The sequence below is a fragment of the Acomys minous genome (genome assembly GCF_964271855.1).
Source record: "Acomys minous genome assembly, chromosome: 4".
NCBI lineage: Eukaryota > Metazoa > Chordata > Mammalia > Rodentia > Muridae > Acomys > Acomys minous.
Window position 1 is genome coordinate 82,553,106 of NC_140486.1, and position 16,561 is coordinate 82,569,666.

Consider the following 16,561-nt stretch of genomic DNA (forward strand, 5'->3'; position numbering starts at 1 on the left):
CAGCTTCTAATTACATTTAGAAATGAAAGAAATCAGTGAAATAATTTTTAAAATGAGGGTTACTTAATAATATGAAGTTTTTATTTGGTTTTAAAATGTTATTTGTATACTGACATTTAAATATGGGGACACCTTATGTTGTGGCCAAATACAACAATGTAAGCCAAAGGCAGACAGGTAAATCAATATATTATGGGTCCCATACCCTTTAACTGCAAAACAAAACACATCTCCAAGCTGCCTGAAACGCAGGGCATACCTGGATGTTACTTAAACCTATGAAGAGAAAGAAAACGAAGCAGCTAGGCTCTTGCTCTAACTAGAATTACTTGCTCTGACTCTCCATTGCTTTTCTCATGTTTGCCAGATAAACAATACGGCTTCCAGCTCCCTGGCACCCCAGACACCCACAGGTGGCTAAATGACTGCTGCCAAGTCCTTACCTTCAAAGCGTACAGGTCTGGGCTGAACTGAAGACTACATGTAAATGCAACGGCTCAAAGATATATACAACATAATACTCCTTACTCCTTTCCACATTTTGAATATTTCTTTCAAAATGGCAGAAACAGTGGTTAACAGGCAGTTATTATGAACTATTGGCCTTTTACAAGACAGGATTTCTGTGTAGCCTTCGCTGTCCTGGACTCATGTTGTAGACCAGGCTGGCCTTGAACTCATAGCAATCCACCTGCCTCTGCCTCCCTGAGCACTGGGATTAAAGAAATGCGCCACCACACTGACCAGGGAGTTACTTAGACACTATGTTTAAATACAATGAGATTTTTAAACGTAGTAATCCCTTTGTTTGCTTTAAGATGGCAATTCCTTGAGGGAGGGGGAGTTCTCCCTCTTACCCAAGATTGTTATATATTTGTGTATTTTTACTTATGGATAAAATACAGGATACGCAGCTTTTTTACGTAGTCATCTTCTTTAAATTCATGCCCCCCCCCCAAAAAATCAGCCAGCCCAAACATCTTAAGACTGACTAGATAAAGAGAATTTCTAAAGCAACGTTACCCCTTTGGGGCTGTCCCTCCCCTTACAGAAGATGCTAGACTATTCCTCAGCTGATGCACTAGTTGTATGAGGGGCCTCTCTCCCGCTAATTCAAACCATTTTGAGCTGTAACTATTTCCATACTTCCTATGTCCTAAATTTCTCCTTTAACATTTGTAAGTAAAATATAAATAGACAATGGTGAGAGAAGACCTTTGTGGCATTCTGATAATCCTGAAGTGCTCAAGAAAAGAAAAATCAACTCCTAAATACAATTTTATATTTCGCTTTAACATACAAAGAAAATTAAAAGATGCAATCCTCACGTGACCATAAAGTCCATACCTATCACATTTACAATGGCCTTCAGTGCTCCAAGAATGCTGCCCAGCACTTCAGGGTACTCTTCACCCAGGTACTCATACAGCACCACACCCAAGTGGCCCATCAGTTTCTCCTGTAGCAAAAGAAACGTGCAGTTGTTACTTTGTTGTTACTTTTCCATTAACCCACCTGCTACAACAGCATGGATATAGTAAGACACATTACCTCTTGACAAGTCTTCATAACCACAGCAGTTCGAGAAATCAAGTCGGCTGCTTGCTGCCTAACTTTTGCTGATTTGTTATTTAAACGCCATAAAACTGTACCACAAATCTGGGGCAAGTATGGTTTGACTCGTTTGCCAAGAGCATTAACTACTGTGCCAAAGCCATTCAACATTACTGAATCCTAAAAGAGAAAAGTTTTATGTTTAACAGAACAAACAAGAAGTACTAAAAATACACATTTAGTTTCGACTGCAAGTTGATTGTTAAATAACATTCAATCTTTTCCAACCACCCAAATACCCCATTTGTTTTTAAATCAAATATATAAATAAATAAATCTGAAGTAAAAGAACATTTGTCAAGTTGAGGAAAACTGGTACTTAAAATGTCTTTTAAGGAATATCTGCTTTAAAATAAGTTTTCCACATATGTGAAAGTCAAAGGCAATGTGCCGCAAGTTAGTGGTGACAGGCCAGGGTGATGGCTCAGCAGGAAAAGTGCTTGCTTCTGAGCCTCATGCCTGGAGTTTGGTCCCCAGTAAACACATGGTGGAGGAAAGACCGATCTCTTAAAAACCCTCTAATTTTCAGCCACATATATAATAATAAAAGCGAGAAATAAATTATTGGCTGTCCTCACCTCTGTAGTCTGTTCTTGGAAAGCATAAAGAATACCATCAATCAGTTGTTCTTCAAGTTTATGGTCAATATCTGCTGCCCCTAGGTTGCCCATAATTTTCTCAATTGTTTCCATCACCATTTTTCTGTACTGTTCAGCTTCATCTTTCAGGTCATCCACAATCCTAGATATAATTTCTGCTGCACCTACTTTGTTTGCCAACTCCACGGTCGTATCAACTAACTAAAAAGACAAAAAAACAAAACAAAACATACCTTTTAAATCTATTACTTTTCCAAGGAAATGAAACTTACTAAACTTATTTTTTTTAATATTTATTTATTATTATGAATACAATGCTCTGCCTGCATATACACCTGCAGTCCAGAAGAGGGCATCAGATCTCATTATAGATGGTTGTAAGCCACCATGTGGTTGCTGGGAATTGAACTCAAGACTTCTGGAAGAGCAGACAGTGCTCTTAACCGCTGATCCACCTTTCCAGCCCAGAAACTTACTAAACTTTTAAAGTGAGACAGCCAAGGCGTGGTGGCGCACACCTTTAATCTCAACACTCAGGAGACAGAGGCAGGTGGATCACTGAGTTCGAGGTCAGCCTGGTCTACCCAGGACAGCCAAGGCTAAACAGAAAAACTGTCTCGAAAAACCAAAAATAAAAAACATTTAAAAATTTAAAAAATAAGTAAAGCGAGACAACTAGATATGGTGACTTATGTCTATAATCCTAGCACTCAGACAGAGGGCTAGGACAGACAGGCCTTTCACATTTGATGCAAGTCTGGCAAGGTCTAGGCCAGGCCAGCCCAAGAAACATAAGATCCTATCTCCAAAACAAATACAAATCTAAGTAAAATTATATGTGTGTTTCAACTAAATAAAGAGTGCCTCAATTTACCAGACAAAAGCATCAACTAACAGTTTAGTACTGCCAAGCTAGGAGGCTGAGGCAGAACAACCAAGCAAGAATTTGAGAACCTAGACTACAAAGTAAAATTTCCTCTCACAAAAAAAAAAAAAAAAAAAAAAAAAAAAGTGGGGGGGGGGGGGAAGGAGCCGTGGAGTACTAAGTAAAAGGCCAACAAATCTGACAACCTGAATTTGATCCTCACGATCCACCTGAATGAGGTAACTCCTGCTTGCTGCTCTCTGACCTGCACACTTGCATGCACTGGGGCATAAATACACACCAAGTAAGTATAATTTAAACAAAGAAAACACAGGAAGAGTCTTTTTTGTTAACACACAAGGATAAAGAGAGAGGGAGAATCTTTTGTTAACCACACACAGACACAGACACACACACTGGGGAGTGTGTGTGTGTGGGGGGGGGGTCTTTTGTTAATGATCCAAAGACTGGGCTGGACAAATGGCTCAGCAGTTAAGAGTACTACTAGCTGTTCTTCCACAGGACCGAGTTTCCCAGCACCGCATGTCTGTAACTTCAATACCAGAGTTGGCTCACAACTGTCTGTAAAGCCAGTATCAAGAAGATCCTACGCCCTGGATTCTGAGGGCATGAGACACACCAAACGGTGCAGGCAAAACACCAAATACATATAAAAATTACAAGTTTTAAATGCACTAGTTTCATGGAAATTTTACATTAGATGCATGCTTTTTCAAAAACAAGAAAAGAGGACAGGTGTCACAGAGGACACCTTTAATAGTAGCACATGATAGGCGCCTGTGAGTTTGGGGTCTACATAGTGATGTGTAGGCTACACAGTCAGACCCTATCTCAATCAATCAATCAATCAATAAATAAATAAATAACTGGGCTTTGAAAATTCCTCTCCTGTCACAGTAAAGTACATACAAGTATAAACTTTAAGATAGTCAGAACAAATTAGTGTGCAATATGCATTCTAAGTAGGTAAACAATTAGTCAAAAAGATTTATGAGAATCAAATTTTAACAATGAAAGGTCACCTGTCGGTAATTTCTTCTATCCAAAGCCATTCTGTGTTGCCAGAAGTGTTTAAAGAAAGGAGGAAGAATCTCTGTTTTAATGTAGTTTGCTTCTACACCATCTGTTCCACAACACTGTTTCACCACCTAAAATGTTAAACATAAATACATAAATCAAAAGCAACACTGATGCAACACAACACAGGTTTTGTTTTGTTTTTAATGTTATAGTAAAGAGCTCTTTGCCCAGATGTGGTGGCACACACCTGTAATCCCAGCTCTAAGGGAGGCAAAGGCGGGTAGATCTCTGTGAGTTTAAGGATAGCCTGGTATAGGACAGCCATGGCTACACAGAGAAACCCTGTCTTGGTAGGAAAAAAGAAAAAGAGAGATCTCTTTGAACTTCCTAAACATGCACCGCATGTTAACAAATATGTACCCACAAATTGGAACAACTAATTACCTTCAAGACGATTTTTTTCATTTCTTCATCAGGAGACTGGAATTCTCGAATAAGGATTAACATCACTTCTCTAGTATAGTAGTTGGCATATTCTGCATCCATAAGAGGAATAAGATATCCAATAGCCTTTAAGAAAGCAGCTAGACCCTATTTAAAAAGATATGTATATCCATGTCAGTAAATTAAGTTTGGACTGCCTTAGTGCCCAGCAACAAAAACACATCTAGTGAGCAGACTTGCCTTTCCTCTGTGCTGGCGGATGCCCTTCCACAGGGGCTTGAGCACAGAATCAAAGGATTCAATACCATAAGGAGTTGCCGCTTCAGCCAAAGCAGCAATGGCCAAAGCACTGATGGTCCGAACTTTCTGCTGCTCGTCCACGAGACCTGTACAACCAGACACAGGTGTGAGTGGACAGTACCTACTTCTTACAATACCACCTAAGTCTTAGCAATGAGCACAACCATGTATACACCAACAGCTAGAACTTTTACAGAGCATGAAGGTTACGAAAAGGCAGTTAACAGAAAATATTACAAACCCCATTTCAAAATATAAGTGTATGAGGAAACCCTTTCATTTATTTACCTCCCCAATACCCCACCCCAAGCCAGTAACCAAAAGTTCGGGTCTATAAAAGGTGCATCACACTTACCATGTTCAATGATTTCAACTAAACTTCTGAGATGTGGCAAGATAGCACAGCCCATGAGAATAGCTATCTGCTGTACAATCTTAATACCAGTGTGCCTCGCTTGCCAAGACTTTTTGCTTTTGCACACAGCTTTTAAGAACGGCAACAAAGAAGGAATGCCCAAGGCAGAGGCTACAACAGCAAATGCTCTAGCTGTTGTGTTTCGGACATATTCATCCATGTTATCTATATCAGGTCTCATGGTAGAAATCATAGTAGCCAGACCAGCAGCCTAAAGGGAAAAGTTACAACAGCAGCTTCAGTAAATACCATTCATCATCCTCAACCTATTAAAAGACAAATTTCCTCTTCTAGGAATTTAATGGGAATACCTTTGCTAAATTAGAAATAATCTCTCTGCCTTCCACTCTAGCGTAGTAATCTTCATCAATCAGCAGTGGCTCAATAACCACAAGAATCTGAAACACAAAAACAAAGCAAAACAAAACACAGGAATTATATTTCCATATCAATTTAGTTATCAAGGAACTTTGTTAATCAGGGTGGGTTAAAATTTTTTAATTACTAAGCAGTGGTGGTACATACATTAATCCCAGCAGAAGCAGGTGGGTTTCTGTGAGTTGGAGGCCAGCCTGGTCTACAGAGTAAGTTCCAGGAACAGCCATGGCTACACAGAGAAACCTCATCTTGGGGTTAAAAAAAATTTTTTTTTACATCTATGCTATCAAGCCCTATAGGTGAAAATTAAATGTAAACTAACATTTTAAAAAATATGGAAGTATTATCATAATAACTAGCATCAAAAGATAGTTCTTCATTCTAAAATAAAAGCAATTGGAAAAATGAGTAAAGAGGCAAAAAAAATGTACGTATACCTATGTTTATACACACGTTTGCTTCTTGAAAAAAAGGGAGGGGGGAGTCTGATAGTTATAATAATGTTAATCGTCAGTTTGGCAGAATCTTGAAGCATCTGGGAAATGAGCACCGGGGCATGCGTAAGGGGAATTATCTTGTCAAGACCCACCTAAATTGTGGGCAAGACCATGGCCTGGACTAGCAGTAGCCATACATCCAGACACAGATAGAACGTAACCAGTATCTCAAGCATGCTGCTATGACCGGCTACTCCCCCATAAGGGACTATGTTCTTGAACTGTGAGCCAAAATAAACCCTTCCTCACTGAGGTGGATTCTGTCAGGGTATTTATCTTGGCAACAGGGAAAAAAAAAAAAAGAAAACTAGGCAGTGCATATTTAATAGTTCTTCCACTCAGAAGGTTGAGGCAGGAAGACTGAAAATTTAAGGCCAACCTCACTAACATGAGAGACCCTTTCTCAAAATCTCTAAAACATCAGAGGACACTCTAATTCCCCATTAACTCTGAGGATGCTATAAATCGATAAACTTTTCTAGACTGTGCTTACACAGAATCAGCCCAGGTTTCTGAACTACATTGCTGAACTTTCATATTTCAAGAAAACAAGGAAAGGAGCTAGAGAGATAGCTCAGCAACTAAGAGCACTGGCTGCTGTTTGTGAAGACCCAGGTTCAATTCCCAGCACCCGCATGGCAACTAATAACATCTGTATCTCCAGCTGCAGGAAGCCAATGCATTTTCCTCACTTCCAAAAGCAACAAACATGCAAGTGATGAAGGTAAACCACCCACATACATAAAGTAAGTTTTTGTAAATATGAGGACAAATTGACTTCTTTTAATATTGAAAATTTAAAAATATTAAACAGCCTGACTGTAGTGGCGCATGTCTTTAATCTTAGCACTCAGGAGGCAGAGGGAGGTGGATCTGAGTTGAGGCCAGCCTGGTCTACAGAATGAGTTCCAAGACAGCCAAGGCTACACAGAGAGAACCTGTCTTGAACAACGCAAAAAACAAAACAAAACAACAACAAAAAACTTCCAGACAGTGGAAAATAGAACCAACAAAATAAAAATAAGGCCATTAAACAAACCAACCTTGTGCACATATGGCCGTACTAAGTCATCAAGTTTATACAATATTCTATCAATAACTTTCACAAGTAAATGTCGCTCTTGATCCTCAAGTGTAGGAGACATCAACAGAGGAAGAATTTGGTTAAACAAAGGTCCAGCTCCAAATTCTCGAGCTTTATCAGTAATCTGACGTAAGGCAGCCTGAGGAAAAGCAGAGGGAAAAGAAAATAGTTACCTTTTTTTTTTTTTTTAAATGAGCAAGCATTCTGAGAGGGCAAATTTCACCAGGAATAATACTGTGATATATACTTTTGTAGACAATTTACTTACAGTAGTATGAATTCGTTCCTGTCAAAATTGTTTTAATGTTCAAACTCATAAGACCCAAGTTCAACGTTATCAGCTCATTTTAAAAGGATATATGAATAATGTGGCAAGTAAGATGGCTGAGAGGTAAAGGTGCTTATTACCAAGCCTAATGATACCATTTCAACCCTGAGATCCATACAATGGAAGAAGAGAACCAATTTCCAAAAATTTTACTCTGACCTCCATGTCTACTCTGGGGCATGACGCACCTGCCTGGCTGCACACATACACAAGCACATACATATGCGTGTGTGCAATAAGTAGACAGATGACAGATATGGATGGATGGATGGATGGATGGATGGATAGATGGAGATAGAGTGAGCAAGTGAGCATAGAAGAAAAGGGTACTTTATAGGGCTAGCAAGATTCCTCAGAGGGTTAAGGGCACTGGCTGGTCACCAAGCCTGGAGATCTCCTGAACTCAATCCTCAGAACCCACACAGTAGAAGGAAAGAACTGACCCCTACAAGTTCTCCTGATCTCCACATGTGCTCCATGTATATATATAGTAAAGCTATGGAACTATACAAGTTTAAACTACATGCCTTAATTCTGCCTGAACAGCCTTCTATGTTCACGGCACATTTGGTGCTGAAATAACTAGTCACATAATTTCCTCTAATTACCACTAGAGCTGACATGTATGAAAAGAACTTAGCCTTCTTATATCCTTATCATAACAAAATCCTTTATTAGAAAAATTACACTCACTGAGCCTGTGGCTGTAATCCCAAGCGGCTACTCTAGAATGGGAGGGTCCAAAGCTCAGGGCCTTCCTCAACACAGTAAAGGCCAAGCTAAGGAACTCATCAGAGACAATATAAAAAGCCAAAAAAGCAACCAGAGCAGAAGGCTGTGGTTGATTCTGTTAAGTCCATCACTCAGGTAACCAAGCAAAACCAACTGGTATCAGTCTAAATCCAGCCTGGGCTATGTATGAGGTTCAGGCCAGACTGGGACACAGTTTCAGAACCTGTCTCAAAACAACCAAAAATAATAAATATAACAATTTTAGTAACTGGGCCTAGGAGTCAGATATGGCACACATCTTCATTATTTACTACTTTAATCTCAGTACTTGGGAGCCAGAGGCAGGTGGGCCTCTGTAGGTTCCAGGCCAACCTGCACTATCTAGTGAGTTCTAGGGCAACAAGGACAATGTAGAGACCCTGTTTCAAACAAATAAAAATTTTTAAAAAGGGAAAAAGCAGAACTTACCTTTCTCATTGGAGGTGTACCATTCTTAATTTTTAAAAGCAACTTCATTATTTTTCTCTCTTTTTGCTCTTCTGGACTAAGTGTTGATTCATCAACATCAACCTACAATAAAATAAAAAGTAGATCAAGGCAGTGACTTGCAACTCCCAAACAAAGAGCAATACTTCGTTTTGCTATCATCACTTACCAACAGTTTATCAAAGTACTGAATGTCATCCGGTTTTAAAAATGGAAGATTCCCAGATGGCTGGTCATTAACACTTTTCATAGTTCTATCTTCAGTCTGCATGTGGAAACCAGTCATCCCGCCCAAAGGTGTCGGAGTTGCTGTCAGCTTTCGGGCTGGAGTCCGAATAGGAACATAACCAGCTGGAGGGGGCAGTACCTAAGAGAGTTATAAACACTTAGTAGGTCTGCCTGAGCTTTATACACTGAAAGACAACATAGTAGCATTTGCACTTTAAGAGATTTTACAACTCATTAGCTAATAAGTTTATTTACTTGAAGAAAATATATCTCACTGTACAAGTTAACCCAAAGTTAAGATATTTATGAAAAACATTTATTTTTCTAATTTGCTAATTAAAATTTAAGTGGGAAAGAAGGAAAGACATGAAACACTCTAAAATGTCTGGTCATCTTCAAACACTGACATGCTTGAAATAAACATGTTGTCAAGTCAACATGTCAAATTAACAAAATCTGAATATTATAAAAACCTGGGTCAGTGATTTCCCAAAAGATAAGGTTAAAGCAAATATTAATAATTATCCAATTGAATGGAAATAAACATATTGTTTATTTAATAGACTAAAAAGTCATGCATATTTTAGTAATAAAATGAAACATCGCCAGACAGTGGTGGCACACGCCTTTAATCCCAGCACTCAAAAGGCAGACGCTAGCGGATCGCTGCGAGTTCGAGGCCAGCCTGGTCTACAGAGCAAGTACAGGACAGTCAAGGTTACACAGAGAAACCCTGTTCCAAAAAACTAAAAAAAAAAAAAAAGAAAGAAAGAAAGAAAGAAACATCATTCACATAAACCAAACTATAAAAAATATATCTTACATTGAATGCTACAAAGTTGACTTAATACAAGTATTTGCCAAGACCCTCTGAAAGAAAACGCCAAATTAATCCCACTGCAAAACCAACAGAATGTCTAAAAGTATGAATTAATAAATAGAATTTGGTTTTTAAAGCTGTAAGACTATTTTTGTTGTTGTTGCTAATTACACTTTCAAGGGTAGGTCAGTAAGTTTAACACAGATCCTCTCCAAATAGACTTTTAAGTGTCTAAACCTGTCTAAAACGTCAATAAGACTAAAAATGAAGTAAAGTTCAGTAGTTGATGCCACCTGTATTTTATCCTTCAATTATCTTTTGTTGCTGATCAATGTACGTGTAGAACAGACCACTGACTAATAGAATTTATTAATTGAATCTTACAGAATGTTAAATCCATTGCTGTCACGCTACATTTAGGACTAAAGGTGTGCTTAAGACTTTAATTATTAGACTCACAAAAGATTAAGTGCCCTTCCTTCCTACTAAGGAAGCCAAGGAGTATAACTGAGAAGACAGTTAAATAATCAGCATTAGACTGTCTGCATTCAAGATATTATAAGGTAGTTTTGGCTTTTCAATTTTTATTGGTTAACTGTGGTTCTAAGAATCAAACTCAGAACCCTACCTCCAAGGCAAATACTCTAGCACTAAGCAATATGACACATTTTTCTGAAGCAAACACTCTAACAGAAACCTAAGTGGAATGGGGTAGCACACACTGTTTTGACAAGAGTAACACCAGAAAGGCTCTCTAAAGGCCTTTATGAGACCAAGCTATGGTCTTGATTCTGACTCTAGCTACCGTCACAAACAGCTCTTTGCTGTTTCTATAATGACAGGTACTTAGAAATTTTATAGTTCAAAATAAACTTCAATAAACCTGAGCTACAAAGGGAGGTCATATTGTAAAATATAACAAAAATAAATTTCAAGTTATTTATTGTGAAATGAAAACATTGTGTCATCAGCAATCTATATCATTTAGAGACAAAGTTTTATTGAGCTACCAAGTAATTCAGAGGTTCTCAAAGCACCTCCAGAAGCCCTTGAGATGCCTCACTGAAAAGTAGTAAAAGCCAGGAGCAGCAGCATGCCCTTGAGACAAGAGCTCTCAGTTTAGGGTCATCTGGTCTACAGAGTTCCAGGCGAGCCATGGCTACATAGTGAGACACTGTCTCAGAAATAATAGTTTTCTCAAAGCAGGTACTAGAGAAATGTCTCAGTGACTTAGAGCACTTATGCCTCAAACCGTTGAGTTCAGAACCAGAACCCACACTGGGGCAGCTCACAACTGCATGTAATTCTAGTGGAGGAACTATACTGGCCTCTGCAGACATCTGCACCCACATGCATATACTCACATGTAAATAAAAATAAAATAGTATTCTTAATTATTTTTCTTTAGATGATGTATATATGTGTGACTGGATTTAAGTTTATACACTTGAGTACAGTGCCTGACAGGCCAGCAGAAGCTGTTGGATTCTCAGGAGACTGTTACAGGTAGTTGTGAGCCCCTTGATGTGGGTGCCCTGTAAGGGCAATACATGCTCTTAACCAATCAAGCCATTTCTCCAGGCCCCAACATATGGGGGGAGCGGGGGTGTGAGACAGGGTATCTCTACATAGCCCTGGCTGGCTCAAAACCTGGTATCTGGACCAGACTGGCCTCAAACTCAAGAGATCCGCCTACCTCTGGCTCCCACCGGTCACTAGGAGTAACAGCAGACACCACACCCCGAAAAAACAATAAAAACTCTGTGTTACTTATTTTATCACTAATACTTTTTCAAACTGAAATGCACTTAGTAGTAGCTTAAAAATGAAATTAATAAATCTGGACAAGTATAATAAAAATTCACCAGGCAATATTTTTTTTACTAAATGCAAAGATCTTATATCCCAAATACAATATACTCATCATATATTCATTGCTTGCACCTTGTATCCTTCTGGGAACATAGCATCTAACTCTTCATCAGAAAGCGGGCGGTTTCGTTCATCGATTTCCCTCTCCCACCGCCAAGCTTGAAGCTGTTCAGGAGTCATGCTCATTATGTGACCTACCAAGAAAGCAAAATTGTTAACAGCTCTAGTATCTGACTGTTTTTATATTATAAATGCAAATCAAGACTTTCTATATTCTTGTTCTTAATAGAAATGCTAACATTAATGGTACCCAGAAAAACTAGCAAAGAATTAAAAAATAAAATAGCTACAGAGAAATTAGTTTCTACCTGGAGTGGGGGTGGCCATGTTCATGGCTGGTGTGCCAATTGGTGTTTTCCCTGGAGTCAGAACAGGAGTGCTTCCACCCATCTGACTAGCCGGTGTCTCATCCCAACGAGATTTTCTTTTACTTGCTCCAGGAGTCGGTGTTTCACCAATAGAGTCTCCACCTCGATCCGTTCGAGGAGTCTCGGCCCATCCACTTCCATGCCCAGGAGTATCTTCAAAGACAAAGGTCAGTAAAATCACACTATTAGCCACTTTTAAAGCACTGCTTCCCACGTTCAATTTAATTAAGTTCAAACGGAAGAGGTTTCTATAACAAGATATAGTTAAAAGTTTTGCTCAGTGTTTGTGTGTTCCTTCCCGTTGACTACAGAGGCACACACAGCGCCCACACTATCACTCTGTGCAATGGCCCATTTTTTACCTTGCGCCATGTTTCAGCTATTCTCACTATACATCAGACACTAGATTAGGCAGATTTCTGAGGCAGAACATAAAATATAGGCTCCCAGAAGCCAGAAGGTGGTGGAGAAAGGAAAAACATTAAAGAACGCAGTTATTGTTTAGGTCACTGAAAAAAGACATAAAAGTGAGTAACGGTAACGGTGATAGTTGTGCAACACTATAAATACGCTTAAAGCCACCAGAATGTGTATATTTAGAAGTACAGATATATATAGACAAGAGGCTGAGGCAAGAGGACTGCCAGTCAAGGGCTAGTAAGAAGGTATCCAAAACATTTTTTTTTAAGCTTAAAGAAAAAAGCCCACAAACGGTGGCACACACCTATAATTGCAGCACTCCAGGAGGCAGAGGCAGGCAAATCTGAGTTCGAGGCCAGCCTGGTCTACAAAGTGAGTCCATAGGCAATGCTACACAAAGAAACTCTGTCTCAGAAAAAACAAAAAACAAACATGGGGCTGGAGAGAATGCTCAAAGAGATTAAAAGCACTGGCTGCCCTTCAAAAGGTCCTGAGTTCAATTCCCAGCAACTACATGGTGGTTCACAACCATCTATGAGATCTGGTGCCCTCTTCTGGCCTGAAGGCATACATGCAGGCAATACAATGTATACATAATAAGTAAGTAAATCTTTAAAAACCACCAAAAAAACAAAAAACCAAAAAAAAAAAAAACCATAAAATGTATCTTCTCTTACAGATATTCCTAAAATCTTAAACCTCTTTAAAACTGGGGAAAGAATCGGGTGCTCCATTCACTAGATTCTTTTAATTTAATCAAAGTTGAAATGGGTTGCATTTATTCATTTACTGCGTATATTGGGGAGTACATGCCATGATGCACATACAGAGGTCAAGGGTTACCTGTGGAGCAGGGATCTCCTTCTACCATGTGGTTCCCAGGGATCAGACCCCGGTCCTCCGGCTTGGTTGGTGGCAAGAGCCTTTACCACTGAGCCGCCCAAAGTCGGAAGGTTATTTAGAAAAGGTTTTAATAGATTTAAGCTTGGGTACTGAGACAAACAGTAAGAGAAAGACAGTTTTACACACAAGAGAGACAACCTGTTCCACCTCCACAGCAGCTGGTTATTTATACAGAAATTTACATTAGTTTTACATTTATATTAGGAAGTACAGACCTCAGCCTGAAACACAATGCTCATGTCAACACCTCACCCTAACACTTGTCTACACTCTATTAAAATTACCTACCTCGTTCTGTTTTGGGGGTCTCGTCCCATCTGTTTTTACGAGCACTGGAGGTTGCACCACCATGGCCAGGGGTTGCATGGCCTGGTGTATCGCCTCGTCCAGGAGTAGCAGCTCCCGCCGGTGTATGACTAGGTGTAGGGTCCCATATCTTTGAGCCTGGGGTTGCTCCAGGAGTTTCACTTCCTTTTGCACGACCTGGTGTCTCATCCCATCTTAGAGAAGGGGTATGCCCCGGGGTCTTAACAAAGCCAAAGAATTTTATTTCACACCTATATACTTAGAGAAATAACTATATATTTTCTGTTACATAAAAACCAATAAATTTATCTATGAGTTGAAATTAGCCTATCATTTTGCTTATTGTTTTGCACCTTATGATCAAAACCAATTTACAGTTTTCATTTAGATTAAAACATAAAGCATGAGGCTGGAGAGATGACTCAGCAGTTAAGAGCACTGGCTGCTTGTACAAAGGACACAGTTTAATTCCCAGCACCCACATGGCGGCTCACAACTCTGTCAACTCCAGCTCCAGGGGATTCAAAACCCTCACACAGACATAACTGAAGACATAAAAATAAATAAATCATTTTAAAACACACACACAACACACTGAGGGCTATAAATCTTTATGAATATATATTGTATTGGCAATTTGTCATGTGTTACTTAACCTTACAAAAGCTGACTCCGAAAGAGGAGTAACCTCAGCTAAGCTAGAGCTAACATATTTAGACAGAAATAAAGTCATAAAAACTAGCCAGAAGCCAGGTGTGATGGTTCACGCCTTTAGTCCCAGTACTTGGGAGGCAGAGGCAGGCGGATCTATGTGAGTTCAAGGCCAGCCTGCTCTACAAAGCAAATCCAGGACAGTCAAGGCTACACAGAGAAACCGGTCTCAAAAAAACAAAAACTAAACTCAACTAAACTAGCTAGAGCCTAAATGTACTTAAAAGCAGCACTAATAAAATATCTAGAAAGGATAAGAGAGAGTAAAAAGAATACTGATAGCTGTGCTTGGCTTGAATTCAGCAGACACAGGAAGATCAAGAGAGCAGACTAAAGGTGCAGAAAGATGATACAGGGAATTAATCAATTCTTGAAAAATCATTTTTATTTATTTAATTTTGTTGCAGGGGAGGTTCGAGACAGGGTCTCTCTGTGTAGCCTTGGCTGTCCTGGATCCACGCTGCAGACCAGGCTGGCCTCAAACTCACAGAGATCCACTTGCCTCTGCTTCCCAGAGTGCTAGGATTAAAGGTGTGCGCCACCATGTTTGGCTGAAAAATAATTTTTAAATGTCAGCAAGGTATAGTGGCTTGTACCTACAATCCCAACACTTGGAAGGCAGAATTCAAGAGTTCAAACTCTCTTTATTAGCAACAATATGACTTAAGGACAAATCAGACATGAGACCAGGTCTCAAAAGACAAAAGTGAAATGTCCATTAAATATCCAAAGCACAGCAGATACAGGAGACAGTGCTCTCTAGGATCAAAGTCAGCCTACTCTACATAGCAAGTTTAAGGCCAGGCAGAGCTACACAATGAGACCTTATCCCAAAAGAAAGAAGGGGGTGGGTAGGGTAGGGGAGTGTATAGGCTAGCTAAGAATAGTGTTGAATTACACAATTATCGGTCAATAATGTATAGGCTAGCTAAGAATAATGTAAAGTTACCCAATTATTGATCAATAATGTATAGGCTAGCTAAGAATAATGTAAAGTTACCCAATTATTGATCAATAATGTATAGGCTAGCTAAGAATAGTATAGAGTTACTCAATTACCAACTGTGGTCAAAGGCTTATCCAACAAGAAAATAACAAAGACTACTATATTACTCCACAGTCTCCACAATGTAACAAAGCTTATGCTTAAAATCAATATTCCAGCCCTGAGTGGTGGCATGGCATACACCTTTAATCCCAGTATTTGTGAGGCAGGGGGAGCTGAATCTCTGAGTTTGATACCACTCAACTCTTACCACTGTATACCACTTAGATAAAAAGTTCCAGACTAGCCAGGGCTACACAAAGTAAAACCTTGTCTTCAAGAAAATAATAATCCTAACCATCATCATCATCTAAAACTCAAAAAGAACATTCCATTCTTCAACATATGGAATGAACTGTGTCTCAAAGTCCTATTCAGGTATTGAGGTTGTAACCCCTGATGTGACTGCATTTGGAGGCTGGGGATATTCAAGGTCAAATTAAATAAAAAGGATGAATTCTTGAAATAAGACCAAGAGAAGAGTTCAGAGAAAGAGTGAAAAGTGCTCACCCTACCAGCACTGTGATCTTCAACTTCAAACCTCCTTAATTGAGAACTATGGACATAAACTTCTGTCGCTTAAGCCACCTAGTCAATACTAACTTGTTTTAGAAGACAAATATGAATATAGTACATGGAGAAAAACAAAAATAGTGGTAAAGAAATTACAAGAGTACCTCTGCCTGATCCCAACTTGATAGCTTTTTGGGAGTGGCCCCAGGAGTCTGGTCAGCGGTTTGATCCCAGCGCCGTTTTCGTTTGGAGGGAGGCTGGGAGGCTGCTGCTCCATTGACGACTTTTAGTTCTCCAGCTTTAGCTTTCTCTGCTAGTTGTTGCCTAATTTCTCTCTGGAAAACATTTGAAAGAGCAGGATATACATCTTTCACATTTCAGTAGGTAGCTTACTTATAACGAACAAGCATGCCTGAGATCCTGTTCAATTTCCAGCACCAGAAAACAGGAAGGAAAATCTTCTGGTTAAGTTTTTATGCACTAGCACCTTTCTTTCTTTCGAATGAGTTATTTAATATTACACTCACAGCCG

General features: G+C 39.3%; 1 protein-coding gene across 4 annotated transcripts in view; it reads right to left on the reverse strand.

Annotated features, from left to right (window-relative positions):
* Nucleotides 1–16,561, reverse strand: part of SF3B1 (splicing factor 3b subunit 1) — a 38,962-nt gene that overhangs the window by 6,973 nt on the left and 15,428 nt on the right. For 2 of the 4 annotated variants that reach the window (XM_084779449.1, XM_084779450.1), the window contains 15 exons: nt 16,194–16,364; nt 13,743–13,980; nt 12,072–12,284; nt 11,776–11,897; nt 8,953–9,150; nt 8,766–8,867; nt 7,197–7,376; nt 5,590–5,676; nt 5,219–5,489; nt 4,804–4,949; nt 4,564–4,710; nt 4,122–4,247; nt 2,193–2,414; nt 1,552–1,734; nt 1,348–1,459 (listed from right to left, as the gene is read on the reverse strand). In XM_084779449.1, coding sequence (XP_084635575.1) covers nt 1,348–1,459; nt 1,552–1,734; nt 2,193–2,414; nt 4,122–4,247; nt 4,564–4,710; nt 4,804–4,949; nt 5,219–5,489; nt 5,590–5,676; nt 7,197–7,376; nt 8,766–8,867; nt 8,953–9,150; nt 11,776–11,897; nt 12,072–12,284; nt 13,743–13,980; nt 16,194–16,364 — 2,518 coding nt within the window. Of the gene's footprint in view, nt 1–1,347; nt 1,460–1,551; nt 1,735–2,192; nt 2,415–4,121; nt 4,248–4,563; nt 4,711–4,803; nt 4,950–5,218; nt 5,490–5,589; nt 5,677–7,196; nt 7,377–8,765; nt 8,868–8,952; nt 9,151–11,775; nt 11,898–12,071; nt 12,285–13,742; nt 13,981–16,193; nt 16,365–16,561 lie in introns of those variants that run through there. The other 2 variants (XR_014778756.1, XR_014778757.1) reach the window with 2 other exon arrangements.